Source organism: Teleopsis dalmanni, chromosome 1 (assembly GCF_002237135.1).
Source record: "Teleopsis dalmanni isolate 2A chromosome 1, ASM223713v2, whole genome shotgun sequence".
Taxonomy (NCBI): domain Eukaryota; kingdom Metazoa; phylum Arthropoda; class Insecta; order Diptera; family Diopsidae; genus Teleopsis; species Teleopsis dalmanni.
The window spans coordinates 192,099,545-192,122,965 of NC_051846.1; the positions used below are offsets into that span (position 1 = coordinate 192,099,545).

At 29.3% G+C, this 23,421-nt stretch overlaps 5 protein-coding genes across 5 annotated transcripts in view; all 5 read right to left on the reverse strand.

The window, feature by feature from the left end:
* LOC119666958 (probable cytochrome P450 313a4) overlaps nt 1–1,332 on the reverse strand; it is a 13,406-nt gene extending 12,074 nt beyond the window's left edge. Inside the window, exons 1-7 of the mRNA XM_038076237.1 lie at nt 1,317–1,332; nt 1,049–1,252; nt 811–996; nt 679–748; nt 498–615; nt 185–439; nt 3–127 (exon numbers count right to left, since the gene is read on the reverse strand). Coding sequence (XP_037932165.1) covers nt 3–127; nt 185–439; nt 498–615; nt 679–748; nt 811–996; nt 1,049–1,252; nt 1,317–1,332 — 974 coding nt within the window. The remainder of the gene's footprint in view (nt 1–2; nt 128–184; nt 440–497; nt 616–678; nt 749–810; nt 997–1,048; nt 1,253–1,316) is intronic.
* Nucleotides 1,333–4,569: 3,237 nt separating this feature from the next.
* Nucleotides 4,570–6,695, reverse strand: LOC119670955 (probable cytochrome P450 313a4). The gene is made up of 8 exons (XM_038081413.1): nt 6,512–6,695; nt 6,235–6,438; nt 5,991–6,176; nt 5,859–5,928; nt 5,641–5,758; nt 5,328–5,582; nt 4,850–5,270; nt 4,570–4,786 (listed from the first exon to the last, which is right to left on the reverse strand). Exons 1-8 carry the CDS (start codon nt 6,684–6,686, stop codon nt 4,626–4,628), a joined length of 1,590 nt encoding a protein of 529 aa, XP_037937341.1. The 5' UTR covers nt 6,687–6,695; the 3' UTR covers nt 4,570–4,625.
* Nucleotides 6,696–11,181: 4,486 nt separating this feature from the next.
* LOC119670957 (probable cytochrome P450 313a4) lies at nt 11,182–13,003 on the reverse strand. Its single transcript, XM_038081416.1, has 7 exons — nt 12,806–13,003; nt 12,562–12,747; nt 12,430–12,499; nt 12,249–12,366; nt 11,936–12,190; nt 11,458–11,878; nt 11,182–11,394 (listed from the first exon to the last, which is right to left on the reverse strand). The coding sequence occupies exons 1-7, from the start codon at nt 12,945–12,947 to the stop codon at nt 11,234–11,236; spliced, it is 1,353 nt and encodes a 450-aa protein (XP_037937344.1). The 5' UTR covers nt 12,948–13,003; the 3' UTR covers nt 11,182–11,233.
* Nucleotides 13,004–14,509: 1,506 nt separating this feature from the next.
* On the reverse strand, nt 14,510–16,600 carry LOC119670956 (probable cytochrome P450 313a4). The gene is made up of 8 exons (XM_038081414.1): nt 16,401–16,600; nt 16,124–16,327; nt 15,880–16,065; nt 15,745–15,814; nt 15,564–15,681; nt 15,251–15,505; nt 14,773–15,193; nt 14,510–14,709 (listed from the first exon to the last, which is right to left on the reverse strand). The coding sequence occupies exons 1-8, from the start codon at nt 16,573–16,575 to the stop codon at nt 14,552–14,554; spliced, it is 1,587 nt and encodes a 528-aa protein (XP_037937342.1). The 5' UTR covers nt 16,576–16,600; the 3' UTR covers nt 14,510–14,551.
* Nucleotides 16,601–19,758: 3,158 nt separating this feature from the next.
* On the reverse strand, nt 19,759–23,212 carry LOC119672820. The gene is made up of 3 exons (XM_038083967.1): nt 22,781–23,212; nt 20,223–20,543; nt 19,759–20,148 (listed from the first exon to the last, which is right to left on the reverse strand). The coding sequence occupies exons 1-3, from the start codon at nt 22,959–22,961 to the stop codon at nt 19,874–19,876; spliced, it is 777 nt and encodes a 258-aa protein (XP_037939895.1). The 5' UTR covers nt 22,962–23,212; the 3' UTR covers nt 19,759–19,873.
* Nucleotides 23,213–23,421: the final 209 nt, after the last annotated feature.

Below are 23,421 nucleotides of genomic sequence, written 5' to 3' on the forward strand. Positions count from 1 at the left end.
GCTCAGCATTAAAGTTTTTCTCAGGAAATACGTCTAAGACTTCTTCAAAAAGTCGCTGTTGGATTTCCGGGTGCATGGCCAACATAACAAGAACAGAATAAATGGCACTAGCTGTAGTCTCAAATGCCTGTAATCAATGAAGAATTGTAAATATATTAAATATAAATACTTTATGTGTACTCACTGCTGCAACAATTATATTTGATTCACTTATTATATCATTCCATGTGAATAATTGCTGTTTGTATAGTTTTATTGCTTGATCAATAAATATTTTTGGCTCCTTTTTTATAGAAAGGTCTGCAAGATCATCTTCATTATTAGTGAATTCATTTTCTTCGTTTGTAAGCAAGAAATCCTCATTACTGGACATGTCATCTTTAGTATTTGTAATACTCTTTTCTGCAGTAGCAGTTTTAGAAAGTTTTTTGTGAATCAACTGTAACATTTTAAGCAATTTTTATCTTTTCTGTGTAGGAATTAGAATAAATACTAACATCTTCGACGAACTGGTATGTATATTTTTTAGCGTTTCTAAATTTCGAAAACAACTCCATTATAAAACCGAGTTTCATAAACGAAAGTATCATATGAATTATTGTATATTCCAGTATGCTGCACATATGAAATGAATTTATTTCTATATATATATACTATTTAATTACTTAAATGACTTACACACAATAATGTTGGGCCACATCATTCGAAATCTGGTTACCTTTGTGCATGTACTTGCCCATAGTTGTTTCTGAAGTCAAATGGTTTATTTAATCATCGTTTTCTAATGTCAATAGTTCAACAGTTTTATACCTGCAGTTAATGTTAAAGTCATTGTTTGTATAGCATTCAGTAAATTATGTTCCTTATTGTCTACGAGTTCGCTACACTTTTCAATTATATTATTCTTAGCTTTATTAAATATTGGAAAGAAACTCATAAGCACTTTATTTGCAAAGGCAGGATTTATCAGTTTGCGATTCTTCGACCATTTATCAACTTTGGAAAAAAATAACTTTTAACATTTTAAAATACTTTACAATAGTAGTACCTCTACTAGCAACAAGACCGCCTTTAAAGGAACATCGAATAGAATGATAAATACTTTCTGCTTTGTTAAGAAGCTCTGGAGACCCCAAAACATTTGTAATAATATCCGCATCTGCAGTCAGTATGATTGGAAACCATCCAAACCACAAGCAAACAGTATAACGTTTACAATATTTAAAAATATAATTAAGTCTTGATGTTAAATCTTCAAAAAAGAGAAGATTCATTCATTAAATCAATTTAGTTTTCTATTAATATTTTTTACTCACTGTTCAAGCTCCGCATTCCGTATAAGGAACCAATTACAGGAAAACCATATAATACCGGGAAACTTAAACCGTATTTATATATGTTTCTTCGCGTCCATATCCAATGAATCCACAATATGATAAAACCGGCCAGAAAAACGGAATTAAGAACTTTATAATTGTCCAGTGATTCCATATTTAGTGATAGCTAAACAGGCATCTATTCCCTCGAGTGAAAATAGAATAATAATCCACATCATACTCTGTTACTTATATTATATTCGAAAAATACTGATTTAATGAGTTTTTTCGTTTAAAAAACAAGGGATGACATTTAACGGCATCATAAGTACTATATAATTATTTGTTATTATTATAATTAATTAATTAAAAAATTAATCTATGATAGTAATTTTATACATAATCATTATAAAATACGAGGTGATTGTGAAGGAAAATAAAATAATTAGTTAATATACTGAGTTATATTACGCACATATAGATTAAATTTTATTGCAAACTACTAAACAAAAAATAAGCACAAAAAAGTTTAATATACGTTCCTAATGTACATTATTAAGACCTCAGCATAATCATAATGGAAGTCGAAAGGAATAACTTTTTTAATAAAATTACATTTAGATTTGTTCAGTGTATCGTATTTTAACACAAAATCTTAAATTCGTAGGCGTAGGTATGTTAGTATTGTCAAGTTTTAATTTCTTGTTGAAATTTATTCAAACTAAATCCAATATTTAATCAACATAGGTGAAAAAATTTAAAAATGGTGCGCCCATAAGCTTAAGTTTTTATCAGGATAAACCAGTGACACACCAGTAGGTCTCGAGATCTTATAAATACGGTATACAATAGTTTCGACAGAACAATCCCAACTAAGTTCCATGTCATTCTATAATCTAGAGCATTATTACCGTATATACTTCCAATCTGAATGTAGCGAAAAGAGTGATTTAATATATCATAAAAATGTGGTTAGCGTTGATTGAGAGGAAGGAAAGCATTTTATTTATTATTATACTACCATTTTAAAACAATAACAGAATAATTTTATTAGTGCTAAACTGTGATTTAATAGTGAACTTTCTTGTAATCCAGGTAAAGGAACTCTATCCATTCTTATGAACAGCATGAAAAAAAAAGACAACTCTATTGGGAAAGGCTGTCTATCGTCCAGCAAATCCTTAAAAAGGTTCATCAAGACATTTTTTTTATTACAATTAGTAGTACTAATTCTCTGGATTTTCACCGGTGTAATATGTTGTTAGTATTGAAAGAGTACAATCAGTTTTAAGTCTTTGCCATACTATTTTCTAAATAAAGAATTGTGAGTTAATTTTTTTAACCAGAACACGATAATCATATGAAATATATTTGTTCCAAGTGACTTTCTGTTTTATACAGAAGTAATGTTTCAAATGTTGGATTTAATACTAGCCTTTATTATATTTCATATCAGTTGTAGCTCAAAGGCTGTTCATTAAGATGAGTGTCGTCGATTAATTATGTATAGTGCTTGATTTTATATCATATCAAATATAAAATTACTGAAGAAGCAAAAAGAAGTAGCTTAGACTCTGCTCAATATCATAATTGAAGCCGACAGCAATAGTCGATTTAAGATATTCGACTATTAACTACAACAATCAGAGCAACTGTGCTGGCAGTTGAAGCAATAGTCCAAGCAGTAGTCGTAGCAATAGTAGAATCAATAGTCGAAGCAATAGTTAATATAATGACTGCAAGTAACTGCGGAATGTACGAGTATGTAGATATACCTCATTTGATTGCGTACAATCGGCACATAGCAAAATATGTATATCTGTTTTGTTATGTGCAGTTACTAACAACAGTTCTGTTCGTTATCATAACAAATTAAAAAAAAAATCTCTATAATTATTACAATTATAATTTAAATTTTTGTTTTTATATAACATGTAAAGTATGAATTATATTAATGAGTAAAATGTACTATTAGTTTTTTAATGAAAAATAATAGGAAAAGTACAATTTTATAGTACTTTAAAAACATTATTAAAAACTAAATAAATTAAAAAATTACTAAATAATAGTATAATGCAATTAAAAATTTATAAAAAATATTAATATTGTTAAATCCCAATAAGTAGTTATTAATTAATTCTATGATTTGCGTTTTCAATTCAATCATTAAATCAATTATACTGGAACTTATGTAAATAAATAATTTATGTCTTTATTTATGGATATATATACTTTAGAAATTAAAAATTATTATTAATTTAAAATTTTATTTGTTAATGGATCTATTGTTTTACAAGTCTTTGGTTAAAACACATTCACCAAATTCAAACAACGGCATATCATCAGTCTGTTGGTCCAAAAATAGTGGATTTAGTTTAACCATGAGAATGTTTTCCAAAGTTTCATGATTAAGACGATTCCGTTGATCAGTTAAGATCAATTTGAGTGACGAATAAGCACGCTCTATTGTAACCTTAAATGTAAACGACATTAATTTTATTATTTATATCGTGCTAAATGAATATATTAGCTATTAGTTAAGCAATGCAAATAGTCAAGCAATTTTACTCGCCTACACTGAATTCGTTGCTCTCTATTAAATTTGCACTCTTTTTTTAAACGTTTTCCGACATTAAGAAAAGTTTTGATCATGGCACCACGATAACTAATTATTAATTGAAAATTAATAATTTTTAATTTCTAAAGTATATACAATATTGAAGCAATCCATTACCGTCGTTAAAAAATGGATTTAATAAATAATTCGTGAAAAAGGCTAGGAAAAGGAAAACCGACAAACGAAACAACTACAGCCAACTCGGAGACTCTACACAAACAGCTGCCAGTAAAAACGATCTAAAAGAGATGCACAAAATAATAAGAGAAATAAGCGGATCAAACACATTCAAGACATCACCAATTGAGAACGAGAGCGAGGAGCTGATCACATCGAATGATGAACAAATTAACTGTGGAAAGACCATTTCCTGGAAACTCTTAATATTGAAAAACAAATTAAACTATGGAAACTCTAATTATTATCTACTTTAACGTTTAAGATTTTAACATCTGGTACATACTAAGATTTGAAACAGTTGAAATTTTTCTGCGTCCATTTCGAAAATTAAGTAGAACACTATTCTAAAATCGATATATGAAAAATGGATTTCGGTGCCCACGTATTACATAAAATTTAATTTTATTTAGAATTTTATTTTCTTCATAATTTTACTTTATTCAATTTAATTCAAATTTTATTAATCACAAATAGACTTTATGGCTTTTACTCAGCTCACATGCGTATAATACTTATGACCTCAAACAGATTTTCAATTCGGGTTCCTCTAAATATTTTAATGCTACGTGATTCGTAAATCTGAGATTCGCGAATTTAAAATCAGTTTCAAATATGAAGTTCCGAATAAGTCCACTTAATATGATTTTCATTGAGAACATGGCATATCGTAATCCTGTAACCAACACATAATGAACTAATCTACATGTACATTTAAATTAGTTATGTAGGGGCTTACCTATGCAATTCCTTTTACCTCTTGAGAATGGAATAAATGCACATTTCTGAGCTTCTCCGAAGTTTTCAGCTGAAAAATGTTCTGGATCAAACTTATTTGCATTTGAACCCCAAATATCTGTTCGTCGATGAAGATGTAGTATTGAGATTAGAATTTGTGTATTTTTGGGAAATACATTTTTGCCAACTTGTGTATCTTTTGTAACATGACGGCCTATAACTGGAACAGGCGGAGCAAAACGAAGTGTTTCATTTATTACACAATCCAAATATTGTAACTGATCTAACTGATCAAGCCCAGCATTAAAGTTTTTCTCAGGAAATACGTCTAAAACTTCCTCAAAAAGTCGCTGTTGGATTTCCGGGTGCATGGCCAACATAACAAGAGCAGAATAAATGGCATTAGCTGTAGTCTCAAATGCCTACAATCAATGAAGAATTGTAAATATATTAAATATAAATACTTCACGTGTACTCACTGCACCAACAATTGTATTTGATTCACTTATTATATCATTCCATGTGAATAGTTGTTGTTTGTATAGTTTTATTGCTTGATCAATAAAAATGTTTGGCTCCTTTTTTATAGAAAGGTCTGCAAGATCATCTTCATTATTAGTGAATTCATTTTCTTCGTTTGTAAGCAAGAAATTCTCATTACTGGACATGTCATCTTTAGTATTTGTAATACTTTTTTCTGCATAAGTAGTTTTAGAAAGTTTTTTGTGAATCAACTGTAACATTTTAAGCAATTTTTATCTTTTCTGTGTAGGAATTATAATAAATACTAACATCTTCGACGAACTGGTATGAATATTTTTTAGCATTTCTAAATTTCGAAAACAACTCCATTATGAAACCGAGGTTCATAAACGAAAGTAATATACTAATTACAGTATATTCCATTATGCTGTACATATGAGATTAATTATTTATTTATTTATTATTTATTTATTTATTATTAATTTATTTCCATAAAAATACAATATACGTCTAGTTAAATAACTTACACACACATGTTATTGGCTATATCATTCGAAATCTGGTTACCTTTGTGCATGTACTTGCCCATAGTTGTTTCTGAAGTCAAATGGTTTATTTAATCATCGTTTTCTAATGTCAATAGTTCAACAGTTTTATACCTGCAGTTATTGTTAAAGTCATTGTTTGTATAGCATTCAGTAAATTATGTTCCTTGTTGTCTACCAGTTCGCTACACTTTTCAATTATATTATTCTTAGCTTTATTAAATATTGGAAAAAAACTCATAAGCACTTTATTTGCAAAGGCAGGATTTATTAGCTTGCGATTCTTCGACCATTCATCAACTATAGAAAAAAATATCTTTTAACTTTTAGATTTCAAAATACTTTATTATAGTAGTACCTCTACTTGCAACAAGACCTCCCTTAAAGATACTGCGAATAGGATGATAAATACTTTCTGCTTTGTTAAGAAGCTCTGGAGAGCGCAAAACATTTGTAATAATCTCTGGATCTGCAGTCAGTATGGTTGGAAACCATCCAAACCACAAACAAACAGTATAACTTTTACTATCTTTAAAAATATTACTAAGATCTCTTGATATGTCTTAAAAAATGAAATTAACTTTTATATATCATTCATTAAATTAATATAATTTTTTATTAATAATTATACTCACTGTTCACACCCCTTATTTTGTATAAAGAACCAATTATTGGAAAACCGTATAATACCGGGAAACTTAAGCCGTATTTGTATATGTTTCTTCGCGTCCATATCCAATGAATCCACAAAATAATAAAACCGGCCACAAAAATAAATTCAACAACTTCACAATGTTTTGGTAATTCCATTTAGCTAATTCTGCGACTGAAACTAGAATAACTATCTACATCATACTAGGTTACTTATATTAAATTTGAAAAGATACTCATTTAACTAAGCGTTGACCTGTGCTCTTATATTTAATCGGATTTTTTGTAATTATATTTAATGTGAGGTGAGGTGACATATAATTGTCAATGCACATCATAAAAAAATATTTTATATTGTGTTGTATATTGTATTCTGAATTTATACTTTATTTCTTCAAATTTCGTAAAGCTTTAAAAATATCAAGACTATGTATTTCAAAAAAATAATATTAGTTAAAATGATGATATTGCGACGAATTTGGTTTGAGAAACTGACAGGAATAAGGAAAACTAATGTTAGAGATATTCTTTCAAAAATAGAAGTTTGGTCAGTTAGTGGGCAGTTCGAGGTATAGTTTCAGTTATTTTGTACGAGATAACAGCGTCGATGCCCAATAAAGTAGGCGGAGTTGTTAACAAATAAACTGAAGTGATTATTTTTGGCATTTGTGGAACTGTTGGCAATCCAGTGCCACGAACGGGAGAATCAGGAACGAATTGAAAAAGACAAATTCGTTACAATGTATTATAAATTGTGAGAGCATGGTTTCTTTTGGTAACTATGAATTAAACTATTAAGTAAATGTTAAATATATCGAAAACATATTGATTGATATATTTGTAATAATCGCATGACACAATCTTCTGCAGTTTCTAAAAAATTATGAAATTTTTGAATCCCTAAAGCCGGTTTAATTTTTTCATTGCTTTATTGAACGTGAAGAAACATGTGAAAGTAGGGTTTCCAGCAGTTATCGGTTTTTCAATAATTGGTTCTTTACAGAGAATTCAATCTGTTTGGGCAATATTTATTCATGCCTACTATTTGCTGAAAATTTCAATTTAGTCAGGAACATCTTTTTTATTTGGTCAAACTCGATTTGTACGTCAGCTTTTGTGCAACATAAGGCTTAAGTTAATATTTAGATAACCCAGGACAGTGACATACTAGAGCTCTTAAGCTCTGGTAAACACGTTTTACTAGAGTCTTATCTGATTGTGAAGTAAAAACTGATTTCATGTAATTAATTATTTTAATTATTTTATTTAAATTCTTTCTTAATAAACCACCTAACATTCACTCCAATGAAATTTATCCCATTGTTCTAAGTGAGTTTATATATATTACCAGACGTAAAAATTATTACAATCACCTATACTTTTTGAATCGAAATTTTATAAAATATATAACTTGATATATAAATTTCAAGTTACGAGTAAGTTCCAAATTTCTCGGAAGTGACACCCCGTATTAGAAATAAATATTAGGTGAAGATAGTGCTGTTATATAGTAGAAAAATGCTAAATTAGTAACTTTTTATACTTGATTGCAGATATTTTAATATAAACTCTTATACTCTTACCTTATATTCCTTATTAAAACATTGGTAGGCAAGAGAATTAGCCACTTATCGAGTTAAAAGTTTTAAAAAAGTGGTGTATATACAAAACGTTTTCAGTTTGAAAAATTTTTATACTATAAAACTTAATTACCAGAAAGAGTTTAAATAACATTCCAACATTTCTATGATTCTTTACAATTTCCAAATCTTTTTCATTTCTCATATGTAGCATATATCTTTCTTTTACATGTTTTATTTTTATAGTGAAATAAAATACACAATAATTATATTAATGTTCATAAAACTAAATATATTGAATAAATAATGCTTATGCTATTTGAATTTAATTTTGGGTATAGTTCCGCCTTGACAACAGCACGTTGCAGATAGTTCACAGTTTATTCACTTCTCATGAAATAAGAGAACCAGATGAAGAAATAGCACATATTTCACATATTTCCTTCCCTGTATGCACAGAGGTTGAACTCAAAAGAGCAGCAATGACCTTAAAAAATAACAAACCTCTAGGACCTGATGGTATCCCGACTGATATAACACACATTAATATACCTATATAACACATTAACACTGCAATTGTCAAATCCATATGACGTTTATGAAGTACCAACTTTTAAAAGACTATATGTAAATTTTACATGATATTTCGATTAGTCAGAAAAAATGACAGCCATTAGTGACAGCCATTTAGGTGAAGCTACTTTTGTTATTTTCAAAATAATGGATTCAAAACAATTTCGTGTGTTAATTTAACAGATCATTGCTTCTTGATGAAAAAAATACTATGCAAGCTCAGTAATGGCTCCAAAAGTGTTATCCGGACTCTGGTCCATCGAAAAGAACCATTTGTTCGTACGGACACCAATAATAGTGACGTTCTAATCGTTCAATTGAGGTAGTTACTCCAGAAAACATCATTAAAGTTCAGAAATTGGTTATATCTAATCGTAAACTGAAATATCTCAGACAGTATGTTTACAATTATGCATGACCATTTGATCATGAGAAAGCTCTTTTCAAAGGGGTTGCCGCGTTTACTCACAGTCGATCAAAAACAACATGTTGATGATTCAGAGCTGTGTTTGACCATCTTTACACGTAATAAATCACATTTTTTCGCATCGATATGTGACAATGGATGAAACATGGATCCATCACTTCACTCCGGAATCAAAACGGTCATCATCTGAGTGGACTTCAGCCGGTGAACCACTACCGAAGCGTCCAAAGGCACAACAGTCAGCTGAGAAAGTTATGGCTTCAGTATTTTGGGATGCACATGGTATAATCTTTATTGACTATCCCAAAAAGGGAAAAACCATCAAAAGTAACTTCTACGCGGCATAACTGGATCATTTGAAAGCAGATTTTGTGAAATAACGACCGCATATGGCAAAGAAAAAAATTTTGTTTCACCAAGACAAGATTATTTTGTTGAGTAAAATTGACTTTTGGCAGAAAAAATTTGTTTTTCTTAGTTAGTCATAAGATTTATTGAGTGATAAGTTATACAAGATTATTGCAAATGAGAAGCCTAATATTCTTCTTAAAATGCTTGAAAGAGGTAATTTTCCAACAGTATGAAAAAAGCAACACCTGACATTGGTGTTATAAGCAAGGGAAAGGAAAATCCGGAGTTACTAGATGCATACCGGCCACTTTGCATGTTGAACACTGGAGGGAAGTTGTTGAAACGCTTAATAAAGTGTAGACTCGGAACTGCCATAGAGAAAGTTGGTGGGCTGTCGTCACGTCATCACGGGTTCAGAGCAAACCGATCTATATTAGACGCCATTCAAGACGTTATTAATACCGTAAAATCGATGCAGACTACCAACCATCACTCCAGACGTATAGTTCTGTTAGCGATTCTCGCTGTCCGAAATGCTTTCAATAGTGTCAACTGGCAACTGGTGATATAATTGATGTATTCAAACGTTAGTTTCGTGTACCAGCATACCTAATGAAAATGTTTCAAAGCTACTTAAAGGACAGAGAACTTATCTACGAGACACATGATGGTAAAAAGAAAATTCAAATAACATCAGGAGCCATACTTGGACCATACTTGGACCTGATCTTTGGAATCTAAATTACAACGGATTTCTAAAAATGGAAATGCCAGATGACTCACATTTAGTAGCTTTTGCTGACAATTCAGTCAAGTGAAGGTGAGAATAAATATCTGGCATACCGTACGGTATTTGAGTCAAAGAAAGGAAAATACGGTGGCAAAATAAGCAGCACCAAAACACAATATTAAATGATCTAGGAGTAAAACTACAAATTCAACAACTGTGGCAACAAAGATGGAATGCAGAAACGAAAGGAAGATGGACAGCAAGATTGAACCCAGATGTGGTGAAATAGTCAGACAGGAATACTGGCGAAGTAACCTATTACTTAACTCAATTTCTTTCTGATCATGGATATTTTCAAAAATACCTTTTCCGCATTGTCAAAACAAATGATTCAAAATGCATATACGGAGATGCAGACGAAAACAACGCTAAGTACACCATCTTCAAATGCAACAGATGGAACACCGCAAGAACTTCACTTGAGACATAAGTCGGTGAAATAAACGAAAGCGATGCTGTCTGAAGAAAACTGGACAGCCATAGACCGATTTGTTACGATCATACTCAAACGGAAAAAATATGATCTAGAAAATGACAAATTTTTAAAAATAGAGAAACAAATAAACCTAAGCGAGACGAACGAAGAACAACATAGTCACTATTGTGACGACATAGTGACGATGCGTAAGGCATTTTTAAACCTCCTCTCCGCCAAAAAAAACAAACAAAAAAAAAAAACATTCGACCGGTCATTAAATATTTTTAAAAGCACCACATCCTATAAATTTAATATTCCATTACTTTTCTCTATTTTTTCTAGTTACGTAAACTACTGGTTCGTAATATAATTTGAAATCATGTTTATTCGATAATAAAGTAGAACCATGTAAAGTAGACCATATATTGAATAAAATTTAATTTTATTTACAATTTTATTTTATTTATTTTATTTTAAATTTTATTAATTAAAAATAGACTTCAAAAAGTTTACTCAGCTCATATACAAACAATATACACACAACAAAATTATGGTAAAATATAAAACTTATGATCTCATGCGAATTTTCAATTCGGGTTCCTGTACATATTTTAATGCTATTTGAGTCGTAAATCTGAGGTTCTCGAATTTAAAGTCTGTTTCAAATTTAAAGTTCCGAATAAGTCCACTTAATATGATTTTCATTGAGAACATTGCATATCGCGATCCTGTAACCAACACATAATAAACTAATCTACATGTACATTTAAATTAGTTATGTAGAGGCTTACCTATGCAATTCCTTTTACCTCTTGAGAATGGAATAAATGCACATTTTTGAGCTTCTCCGAAGTTTTCAGCTGAAAAATGTTCCGGATCAAACTTATTTGCATTTGGACCCCAAATATCGGTTCGTCGATGAAGATGTAGTATTGAGATTATAATTTGGGTGTTTTTGGGAAATACATCTTTACCAACTTGTGTATCTTTTGTAACATGACGTCCGATTATTGGAACAGGTGGAGTGAGGCGAAGTGTTTCATTTATTACACAATCCAAATATTGTAACTGATCTAACTGATCAAGCTCAGCATTAAAATTTTTCTCAGGAAACACGTCTAAAACTTCTTCAAAAAGTCGCTGTTGGATTTCCGGGTGCATGGCCAACATAACAAGAGCAGAATAAATGGTACTAGCTGTAGTCTCAAATGCCTACAATCAATGAAGAATTGTAAATATATTAAGTATAAATAATTTACGTGTACTCACTGCTCCAACAATTGTATTTGATTCACTTATTATATCATTCCATGTGAATAGTTGTTGTTTGTATAGTTTTATTGCTTGATCAATAAATATTTTAGGCTCCTTTTTTATAGAAAGGTCTGCAAAATCATCTTCCTTATTAGTGAATTCATTTTCTTCCCTTCTAAGCAAGAAATCCTTGTTACTGGACATGTCATCTTTAGTATTTGTTATACTCTTTTCTGCAGTAGCAGTTTTAGAAAGTTTTTTGTGAATCAACTGTAACATTTTAAGCAATTTTTATGTTTTCTGTGAAGAAATTATAATAAATACTAACATCTTCGACGAACTGGTATGAAAATTTTTTAGCGTTTTTAAATTTCGAAAACAACTCCATTATGAAACCGAGTTTCATAAGCGAAAGTATTATATTAAGCGTTGTATATTCCATTATGCTATACGTGTGAGACAAATTTTCTTCTATATAAGCACACTTTATAATTACTTAAATAACTTACACACAATAATGTTTGGCCACATCATTCGAAATCCGGTTACCTTTGTGCATGTACTTGCCCATAGTTGTTTCTGAAGTCAAATCGTTTATTTAATCATCGTTTTCTAATGTCAATAGTTCAACAGTTTTATACCTGCAGTTGATGTTAAAGTCACTGTTTGTATAGCATTCAGTAAACTATGTTCCTTATTGTCTACCAGTTCGCTACACTTTTCAATTATATTATTCTTAGCTTTATTAAATATTGGAAAGAAACTCATAAGCACTTTATTTGCAAAGGCAGGATTTATTAGCTTGCGATTCTTCGACCATTCATCAACTATAGAAAAAAATATCTTTTAACTTTTAGATTTCAAAATACTTTATTATAGTAGTACCTCTACTTGCAACAAGACCGCCCTTAAAGGTGCTGCGAATAGGATGATAAATACTTTCTGCTTTGGTAAGAAGCTCTGGAGAGCGCAAAACATTTGTAATAATCCCCGCATCTGCAGTCAGTATGGTTGGAAACCATCCCATCCACAAATAAACAGTATAACTTTTACAATATTTAAAAATATAATTAAGCCCTAATGATGAATCTTCAAAAGGCAGATATATCCTTCATTAAATCAATTTAGTTTTCTATTAATATTTAAACTTACTATTCACATTCCTTATTTTGTAAAAAGAACCAATTATTGGGAAACCATATAATATCGGGAAACTTAAACCGTATTTATATATGTTTCTTCGCGTCCATATCCAATGAACCCACAATATAATAAAACCGGCCAGAAACACATATTTAACAACTTTATAGTTTTCCAGTGATTCCATATTTAGTGATAGCTAAACAGACATCTATTCCCTCGAGTGTAAATAGAATAATAATCCAAATCATACTATGTTACTTATATTATATTCGAGAAATACTGCTGTAATCGGTTTTATCGATTAAGAAAAAAGGGGTGAAATTTAATGTGACGGATGGTGTTATAGGTACTATATATTTATTTGTAATTGCTTATAATTAATTAATAAAAAAATTAAATCTAAGATAGTAATTTTATACATAAGTATTATATAAAATGCGAGTTGATTGTAAAGGAAAATAAAATAATTTGTTAAAATGCTGATTTAAATTACGCACATATAAATTTTATTGGAAACTACGCAAATATATAATGAGCACAAAAAAGTTTTAATATACCTTCTTTATATATTAATAATAACTCAGCATAATCATAATGGAAGTCGAAGCGAACAACTTTTTTAATAAAATTACATTTAGATTTGTTCAGTGTATCGTATTTTAACACAAAATCTTAAATTCGTAGGCGTAGGTATGTTAGTATTGTCAAGTTTCAATTTCTTGTTGAAGTTTATTCAAACTAAATCCAATATTTAATCAACATCGGTGAATAAATTTAAAAATGGGGCGCCCATATGCTTAAGTTTTTATCAGGATAAACCAGTGACACACCAGTAGGTCTCGAGATCTTATAAATACGGTATACAATAGTTTCGACAGAACAATCCCAACTAAGTTCCTTGTCATTTTATAATCTAGAGCATTATTATCGTATATACTTCCAATCTGAATGTGATGTGAAAAGTGACATAATATAATATAAAAATGTGAACCTTTCTGTGGTTTAGGCAAAGGAACTCTATCCATTCTTTGAACGGCGCAGAGTTAAAAGAAAGAAAACTGTAATGGGAAAGGTTACCAAAATTATCACATTCTAAAATGCTTTTAGGGACCTACAATCAAAAACGCTTCAAGGATTACATACAACAATCAAACAATAAGGTAAGAATTATTACGATGCATAGGTATTTGTGTCTCCATTTAACATAATAACGAGACATTGCCCAGCTTACTAATTATCCGCTTTAACATTTGAGATTTTAAAATCTGGTACATACTAAGATTTGAAACAGTTGAAATTTTTCTGCGTCTGTTTCGAAAATTAAGTAGAACGTAATTCTAAAATCGACATATGAAAAATGGATTTCGGTGGCCATGTATTAAATAAAATTTAATTTTATTTATAATTTTATTTTATTCAATTTAATTTAAATTTATTAATCACAAATAGACTTTATGGATTTTACTGAGCTCATATGCGTATAACTTATCACCTCATGCAAATTTTCAATCTGGGTTCCTCTAAATATTTTAATGCTACTTGACTCGTAAATCTGAGGTTCTCGAATTTAAAATCAGTTTCAAATTTAAAGTTCCGAATAAGTCCACTTAATATGATTTTCAATGAGAACATGGCATATCGTAATCCTGAAACCAACACATAATGAACTAATCTACATGTACATTTTACATAGTTTTGTCGAAGCTTACCTATGCAGTTTCTACTACCTCTAGAGAATGGAATAAAAGCACATTTTTGAGTTTCTCCGAAGTTTTCAGCTGAAAAATGTTCTGGATCAAACTTATTTGCATTTGGACCCCAAATATCTGTTCGTCGATGAAGATGTAGTATTGAGATTAGAATTTGTGTATTTTTGGGAAATACATTTTTGCCAACTTGTGTATCTTTTGTAACATGTCGTCCGATTAGAGGAACAGGTGGAGCAAAGCGAAACGTTTCATTTATTACACAATCCAAATATTGTAACTGATCTAACTGATCAAGCTCAGCATTAAAGTTTTTCTCAGGAAATACGTCTAAAACTTCCTCAAAAAGTCGCTGTTGGATTTCCGGGTGCATGGCCAACATAACAAGAGCAGAATAAATGGCATTAGCTGTAGTCTCAAATGCCTACAATCAATGAAGAATTGTAAATATATTAAGTATAAATAATTTACGTGTACTCACTGCTCCAACAATTGTATTTGATTCACTTATTATATCATTCCATGTGAATAGTTGTTGTTTGTATAGTTTTATTGCTTGATCAATAAATATTTTTGGCTCCTTTTTTATAGAAAGGTCTGCAAAATCATCTTCCTTATTAGTGAATTCATTTTCTTCGTTTGTAAGCAAGAAATCCTCATTACTGGACATGTCATCTTTTGTATTTGTAATACTTTTTTCTGCATTAGCAGTTTTAGAAAGTTTTTTGTGAATCAACTGTAACATTTTAAGCAATTTTTATCTTTTCAGTGAAGGAATTATAATAAATACTTACATCTTCGACAAACTGGTATGTATATTTTTTAGCGATTCTAAATTTCGAAAACAACTCCATTATGAAACCGAGTTTCATAAGCGAAAGTATTATATTAAACGTTGCATATTCCATTATGCTATACGTGTGAGACAAATTTTCTTCTATATAAGCACACTATATAATTACTTAAATGACTTACACACAATAATGTTTGGCCACATCATTCGAAATCCGGTTACCTTTGTGCATGTACTTGCCCATAGTTGTTTCTGAAGTCAAATGGTTTATTTAATCATCGTTTTTTCTTAATTTCAATAGATCAACAGTTCTATACCTGCAGTTAATGTTAAAGTCATTGTTTGTATAGCATTCATTAAATTATGTTCCTTATTGTCTACGAGTTCGCCACACTTTTCAATTATATTATTCTTAGCTTTATTAAATATTGGAAAGAAACTCATAAGCACTTTATTTGCAAAGGCAGGATTTATCAGTTTGCGATTCTTCGACCATTCATCAGCTTTAGACATAAGCATTTTTTAACGTTTACACATTTAATTACTTTATTATAGTAGTACCTCTACTTGCAATAAGACCACCCTTAAAGGTACTACGAATAGGATGATAAATACTTTCAGCTTTGTTAAGAATTTCTGGAGACCGCAAGATATTTGTAATAATCTCCGCATCTGCAGTCAGTATGATTGGAAACCATCCCACCCACAAATAAACAGTGTAATTTTTACAATCCCTTAAAATATTACTAATTCCTCTAGCTATGTCTTAAGAAATATAATTTATATTTATATAACATTTATTTAACCAATTTATTTTTCTAATCATATTTAAACTCACTGTTCACACTCCTTATTTTGTAAAAAGAACCAATTATTGGAAAACCATATAATACCGGGAAACTTAAACCGTATTTATATATGTTTCTTCGCGTCCACATCCAATGAACCCACAAAATAAAAAAACTGGCCACAAGAACGGATTTAAGAACTTTATAATTTTCTAGTGATTCCATATTTAGTGACAGCTAAATAGACATCTATTCCGTCGACCGAAAATAGAATAATGATCCAAATCATACTACGTTACTTATATTATCTTTGAAAAGATATTCATTTAAGTAACCGTTGAACTGTGCTTTTATATTTAAATGCATATTATGTAATCACATTTAATGTGAGGTGAGGTGAGGTGACATATAATTGTCAATGCACATCATAAAAAAATATTTTATATTGTATTGTATGTTGTATTCAGAATGTATACTTTAATTCTTCAAATTTCCTAAAGCTTTAAAAATTTAAAAAACCATATATTAAAAAAATATAATAAGTTAAAATTCTGAGATAAATTGCATAAGCGTGGTTTTTCTTCCAAAACCACGGATTAAGGTACTAAATAAATTCTTAATATGTTATATTAATAACTTACATTAATAAAGTATGATAACGTACTTATGGAAGTAATTTAAATTAATTCAATTCAAATATAATCGAAATAGCGAATCTAATTTCATAAAAAATTAGGAAATTTGTAAGTCCTCTAGTTCTCTAGTTCTAGTTTTTTTAATATTAACTTATTTATGGAAGTAAGAAAAAAATGTATTGTAAGGCCTAGATATATTAAATATCGACTAAGTAAACTTGAATATCGCTAATGACAGTCTACGCTCATTTCGTTTGACTAACATTTCGTTGAAATTTTTAGAGTACTTAAACATTTTTGTAGTAGTATTAGTAGATATTTTATATATATACATACATATATACATATATCGAATCAAATCACACTTTATTTTTCAAGTCCTATAAAACAGCTGTTAATTTCAGGGTAATCTTGCTACTCTGGCAAAATATGTCTTATAAATTAATCTCAAGTGTTATACATTTTGCCAGAGAATTATCAATCAAAAATTGAATTGCATTCAAAGAACATCTCGATTAAAAAAATTATCCCAGAAAACGCCAATAGTAACCAGAATCATGCTCATAGTTCCACTCAGTACAGAAAAGTTGCTAAGATCGCACTATTATAATTTGCAAATTGCAAATATTGCAAATGCGATGCCGAAAATAGTGCTGGCATATATTATATAGTGCTATTTTAGCAACTTTTTTGTACTTGATAATATATAAGCGCGACTTTAACTACTATTGAATGTATATATTTTAATATTAGCTATTTAAGTATAAAATTTATTACCGTATATTCCTTTAATTCGGTATGCGGAGGAGTTAATTACAAGTTTTAAAAAAATTATTTAGATAAACAACTTTTTCATTTTGAAAAATTTTTATATCTTATAACTTAGTTACTAGAAAATGTTTAAATAATATTCCTGCGTTTGTATGATTCTTTACAATTTCTAAACCTTTTTCATCACGCCATATATCTGTCTTTCACATGTTTTATTTTTATAGTAAAATAAAATACACAATAATCATATGAATGTTAATAAAACTGTATGTATTGAATGGATAATGTTTATGCTCTTTGGATTTAATTTTAGGTATAGTTGTGCCTCTGTGGGATCGAATGCAACCCACACCAAAATTCATATTTTCTAACAGTCGTGGCCTTGCATACCAATAACTAGTAAGCCCAAAACTTTATATATCTCCATACAAAGTAATCCAAAGAGGTGAGATCACATGTTAGTGAATACCAATTCACAGAACCATAATATGATATTATTATATGGCTATCGAAAACAATAACCGGATGATTGCGTTGGGCTCTGTATAGAAAGTATCTCAACTGTTGCACAGTCATGTTATTTAATTGGAATACTAAACCGTTATTAATTGTGAACCATTACTCCTCTCCATAGATTGTAACGTTCCGACTGACAGTTTCATTCCAAGCACATGAAATGGTGATACCATTATTGTAAAAACTGCAACAATATCTCTTTCTTTAGTTCGCTTTCTTAGCAAATCGTGCTGTACATAAAACACTGGATAATTTTAAAAATAGTTGTTGTTGTTGTAGCTTCTTGAGTTAGTGCTATTGCGCACTTTTACTTTTTTTAGCGGGGGACACTAGGTTTTAACTATGCAGGAATTCATATCATTCATTTATCTTTTAATTGATGACGGAGTGTAAGTCAGCATATCTTCCTGTGGGTTCTAAGGTGGACTTGAAGTTTGTTGGGGCGGGGTTGGCAGCATATCAACTTTTGTTAATAGAACCGATATAGTTTACCTCTTAACAAAATTTTAAATTATACGGTTTTCAAGATTTGATCAAGTTTATATAATTTTTGTATAATTTTTGAACTTTACCATTTACATGTAATATATGGTACATCATTCAAATGTTATTTACGGGACAACTGACAAGACAGTACTACTGTAAGGTAGTTTTCAATTAATTGTCGGCACACGACTGGCAATTAAATGGCTATAAATTGACGGATTTTAGTTTTCAAGGAGACCTTTTGGGATGTTTCCATTAGTATGAAAATTCCTTTCCGCACCAATATAAACAATATATAAACAAAACAAATGTCAATTTACAGTGAACTGGTGAACTGACAAATCTGTTTCTACCTATAAGAAATTACATGGCTTCGTAACTTAATCTCTAATTCTTTTTTTTTGTAATTTAATGTGCGTTTCGTTACATTTTTGATGTCTAGTCATTCGAAGATACTTTGCAGTATGTACATTATACTAATCAGTAATAAAATACTATGTTGATGAATTTTTTTTCACAAAGATTATTATCGTGTTAATTGTTCAGAAGTGTTATTTTCGCTTTCCACTTAGTTGTATCTTTTTAAATAGAATTTGTGCTATAATCTGTAAGCTCTTGTGAAAATAAAAAAAGATAAATAAAAAAGTTGACAAATGTTTTAATAAATTTTATTTGTTTTTTTTTTATTTTGTTCAACTATTTATAATTACTTATATATTTGTAGATACTCTTAACGTTTTAATAACACTATTTCGCACTGACTCAGATATTTCACTTCAAACCTAATAAAACTTATTAAATTGTAATTAGAAAATATTTTGTTTTGCTAATTAAAACCCCTAATTATAAGCTTTTTTTAGAGAGACATTAAAATTCATTTTAACGTGTCACTATAAAAATTCCAGAAAAAAGTTTATTTAGTTAAAAGTTTAATGAATAGTCACAGTCATTTAAAAAATAATTTTTATTATTTTGTTCTGTATTTGATAGTGAATTATTTTTGAATTTTAATGTTTATTTTTCTTAAATAATTGATCACAAACAATTGTACCCTTTTAAGGCAAAAAAATTAAAAAATATCTTACATTTCCTACATATGTATAATTGCATGATGATTATGATGATTCATCGAAACCTCGATCAAGATAAAAATCGCCCGCAAAATTTTTATTTATGGCGGGTACTTGTTGAATAACGAAATCAGTGCTATCAGTATTATCAACAGATAATTTTGATGAATATTCCATTCTCTTAAAATAATTCTGTACGGCAACTTTAGTATCAGCCATGATATCTAAAATACCTTTTGTACCAGCGTTGGCAGTAAACTGTTCGCAGAACTTATCAATGAATATTGCTCCAATTAATGAAACTCGATAAGATTCAGCACCTGAAGATATAATCAGAAATAATGTAATTTTATAAAGAATTTCTTTTAAATTTATCGAACATTTTTATTTATACCTTCTGATGTTGCAAAACATTTAAGAAAGTATTTTGTGAAATATTTTTGATCGATGTCCCCTTCCGTTTTTGCATCATCATATTCGCCGCTACCTCTGCAAGCTTGTACTATTATCCATTTTAATTTTCCATTTAATTCCTTGATTTTAAAAAGAGGATTGAGTAGCAGTTTTTGTATGGAAATTAATTTTGGTACGTCTTCATTGTCTTTTTCATCCTCTTCTTTGTCGTAAGCGACTGTTTCATCTTCGAAGCCATGCGATAGATGAACTATACAAACATACTCAAACTGATTATATTTTTCCTTCCAATTTAATTGTACTGCAAGGTAAAAATAGAATTAATAATTATTTATTATATTATAGTGTGTTTTCTATAATAAGTAATACTATTATTAAACTTAAATAATTTTTATTAATTAAGTTTAATTATTAATTTATTAATACAAAATAATCTATATCTTTAGTGGAATTTACTAGCGATGTTATTTGCTTGCATTTCACAACTCATGCAGTTGAAATCTTATTACAATCTTTACACATAGGTAATACCTATAGGTATACCTAATACCTATTAGGTATAGCATAAATAGGTCATGATTATCTATAATTCTTGCAGAACTTGCTGTCGATATTTTTATTATCCTGCATTTTACAGCCCATGCAGTAAAAAACCTATTGTAATCATATCACATGTAGCATGAAATGGAATGCGATTTCGATTCTGATTTCGTGGGGGCACAGATTTGATCACAAATTTTAGTATGAATTTCAATATAATGAACTATTTTTCCATTATAGTACACTTCTCGATATATTAACAGTTGAAATTTGATATTTTTAACTTGTTTTTGACTTTTTTTACTCTCCCCTTTATTGATATCCCCTCCTCATAAACTGACCTGTTGTGAAATGAGATGTTGAGATTCAGTATTTAGTACATTCAGATATATCAATATAAAATTACCCTACAAATTATTTTCATTTTATTAAATTTTTTGTTTTTTTATTGATGAATGAGGAACATTGATTAGTCTTTGCAGTTTGTAAATATAAATATTTAGATATTTTTAAGATAACATATTAAACAAAAACTTAAAACATTCATTATATAAAGTTTTAAATAATTAAATTCTAATAGAATAATTATTCTTAGAATAAGTATTTGTTAATAAATTAAATTAAATAGTTCATTTCCATTATTTCTAATATTATCAGTATTAATATCCAAAAAAAAAACCTTAAGAAAATCACAGGTTTTTTGCGAGAATTTGAGAGGAATTCTTTAAATTGTCTATATTAGCAGTTTACAAGATATCTTGTCCATTGGGAGAAAAAAATATCTGCACTAGTAGTAATAATAGTAGCAAGTGATATAGTGATATAGCATTAGCATATAACATCTTATGTTTTAAGTTATACACTTAATATACAGAAAATAGATTGAAAACATATATATACTCTCCGAAATAAAGAGAGCACATCATCAGTACTAATAGTAATCGTAGTAATAGTAAAAATAAGTCACATAAATGAACAACTTGTCACTATTTTAGACCCATATATGTTATCAGCTAAGCAGAAAGCTCTAAATGTTTATTGCGTGAATATGGTATTCAATACACAAAATTTATTTTGATAATTTTTTGAAAAAAATTAAGCTTATCTAAACAATTCAGCTAAGCATTCTTTTATCATGCAAATATTTTTAATAAATTTGGTTAGCATATTTATGGACCAAGATTTTTCTTAATCATAATCGGTCAAATTACTTTCTCATCAGAAGCAGAAATGAAATTAGAAATGGGAAGAACCATAATTCATAAGTAATATTAGAGGCAGGACTTTAATATCATTTTCTCATCATAACCATCATAACCAGCAATGAAATTACGGATGAAAAGAACGGTAATCCATAAGTGATATATATAGGGATGGGCGCTGATAAATTATTCTGTGAGAAAACATAACTTTATCGATCCATCGACAAACATATATATAAATTATAATTTAAAGGAAATAAATTACAGCATAATTATAAGTAACTTTTTTTCAAAAATATAATAATATTAGAACGCATTAGGGGTGCTAGCAACCTACTACGCCTACCTGCATACACCTATTTCTTTATTTATTTTTAAGCTTATTTGAATTATTTGGTACTAAGAAGCTTTATCAAATGATAGTTTTTATCACTTCATATTTAGCGAGTTAAGCTTTAAACGTATAGAGGGAGAACAAGCAGCGACATTTTGTGGGGACTTGTACCTTTGCGTAACTCTTTATATATTAATTATTTATGTTGTAATTCTATATAGAACCTTTATTGACTAAGTGTCAAGAATTCAGGAAAATTAGGAAGAAAATGATTACTGAGAGAAATAGATTCATTTTTAAATTAAACCGGGATATTATTTAAAGAAGTCTTCTATTTAAAGAAGACGTAACGTAAGATTAAATTCCACGTAAATAAATATTTATTTTGTTATCAGAAATAATTTATAAAATAAAAATTACCTGACCTATTCAGTATAACTATAAAAATTATTGGCTACTTACACTTTTTCATTTCTTGTCTTATTTGTTTTTCGCTCCAATCCGACCAATTTAGTACATCGATATTAAAAGGTTCGAAGGTTTTAATCAATTTATAGACATCCGGACTACTCCCTGCTCGATCTTTGCTTTGATTAACTATAATTGCTAAGCCAGGCAAAAACTTTTGTTCACTTTCAGCCATTTTTTATGAACTTAAAGATCAAGACTTTTAAGCACTTTTGTTGTATTTAAATATATCTATTGCACAACTCTTAGATATATTTTTTTTATTAATAAAAATTTTATTACTTTGTTTGTTAAAAATGCGTTTTCTATGTTAAACAATTAAAACAAAAACAAACAACGTGTTGCTATAGTCACGTATACCAGATACACCAACGGCTACGTTAGCTCACGCCAATCAATCGGAACAATACTAAATATTAAAAATTCTGTGAGTACTGCTTACTGCATGTATTGCTTTAAAATAATTATTATCAAACTGTAGAGGCACTGATAACCACACTATAAACTTCTCTGCCGGCGATGTGCGAAAAATAGCTATAAACAATTTCTGGAACTAATACGCTCCGCACTCATTTGTGCTCAAACAAATATTTTTTGTTTTTTTTTTTTTGCAATGTAATATGTGTACTCTTCTG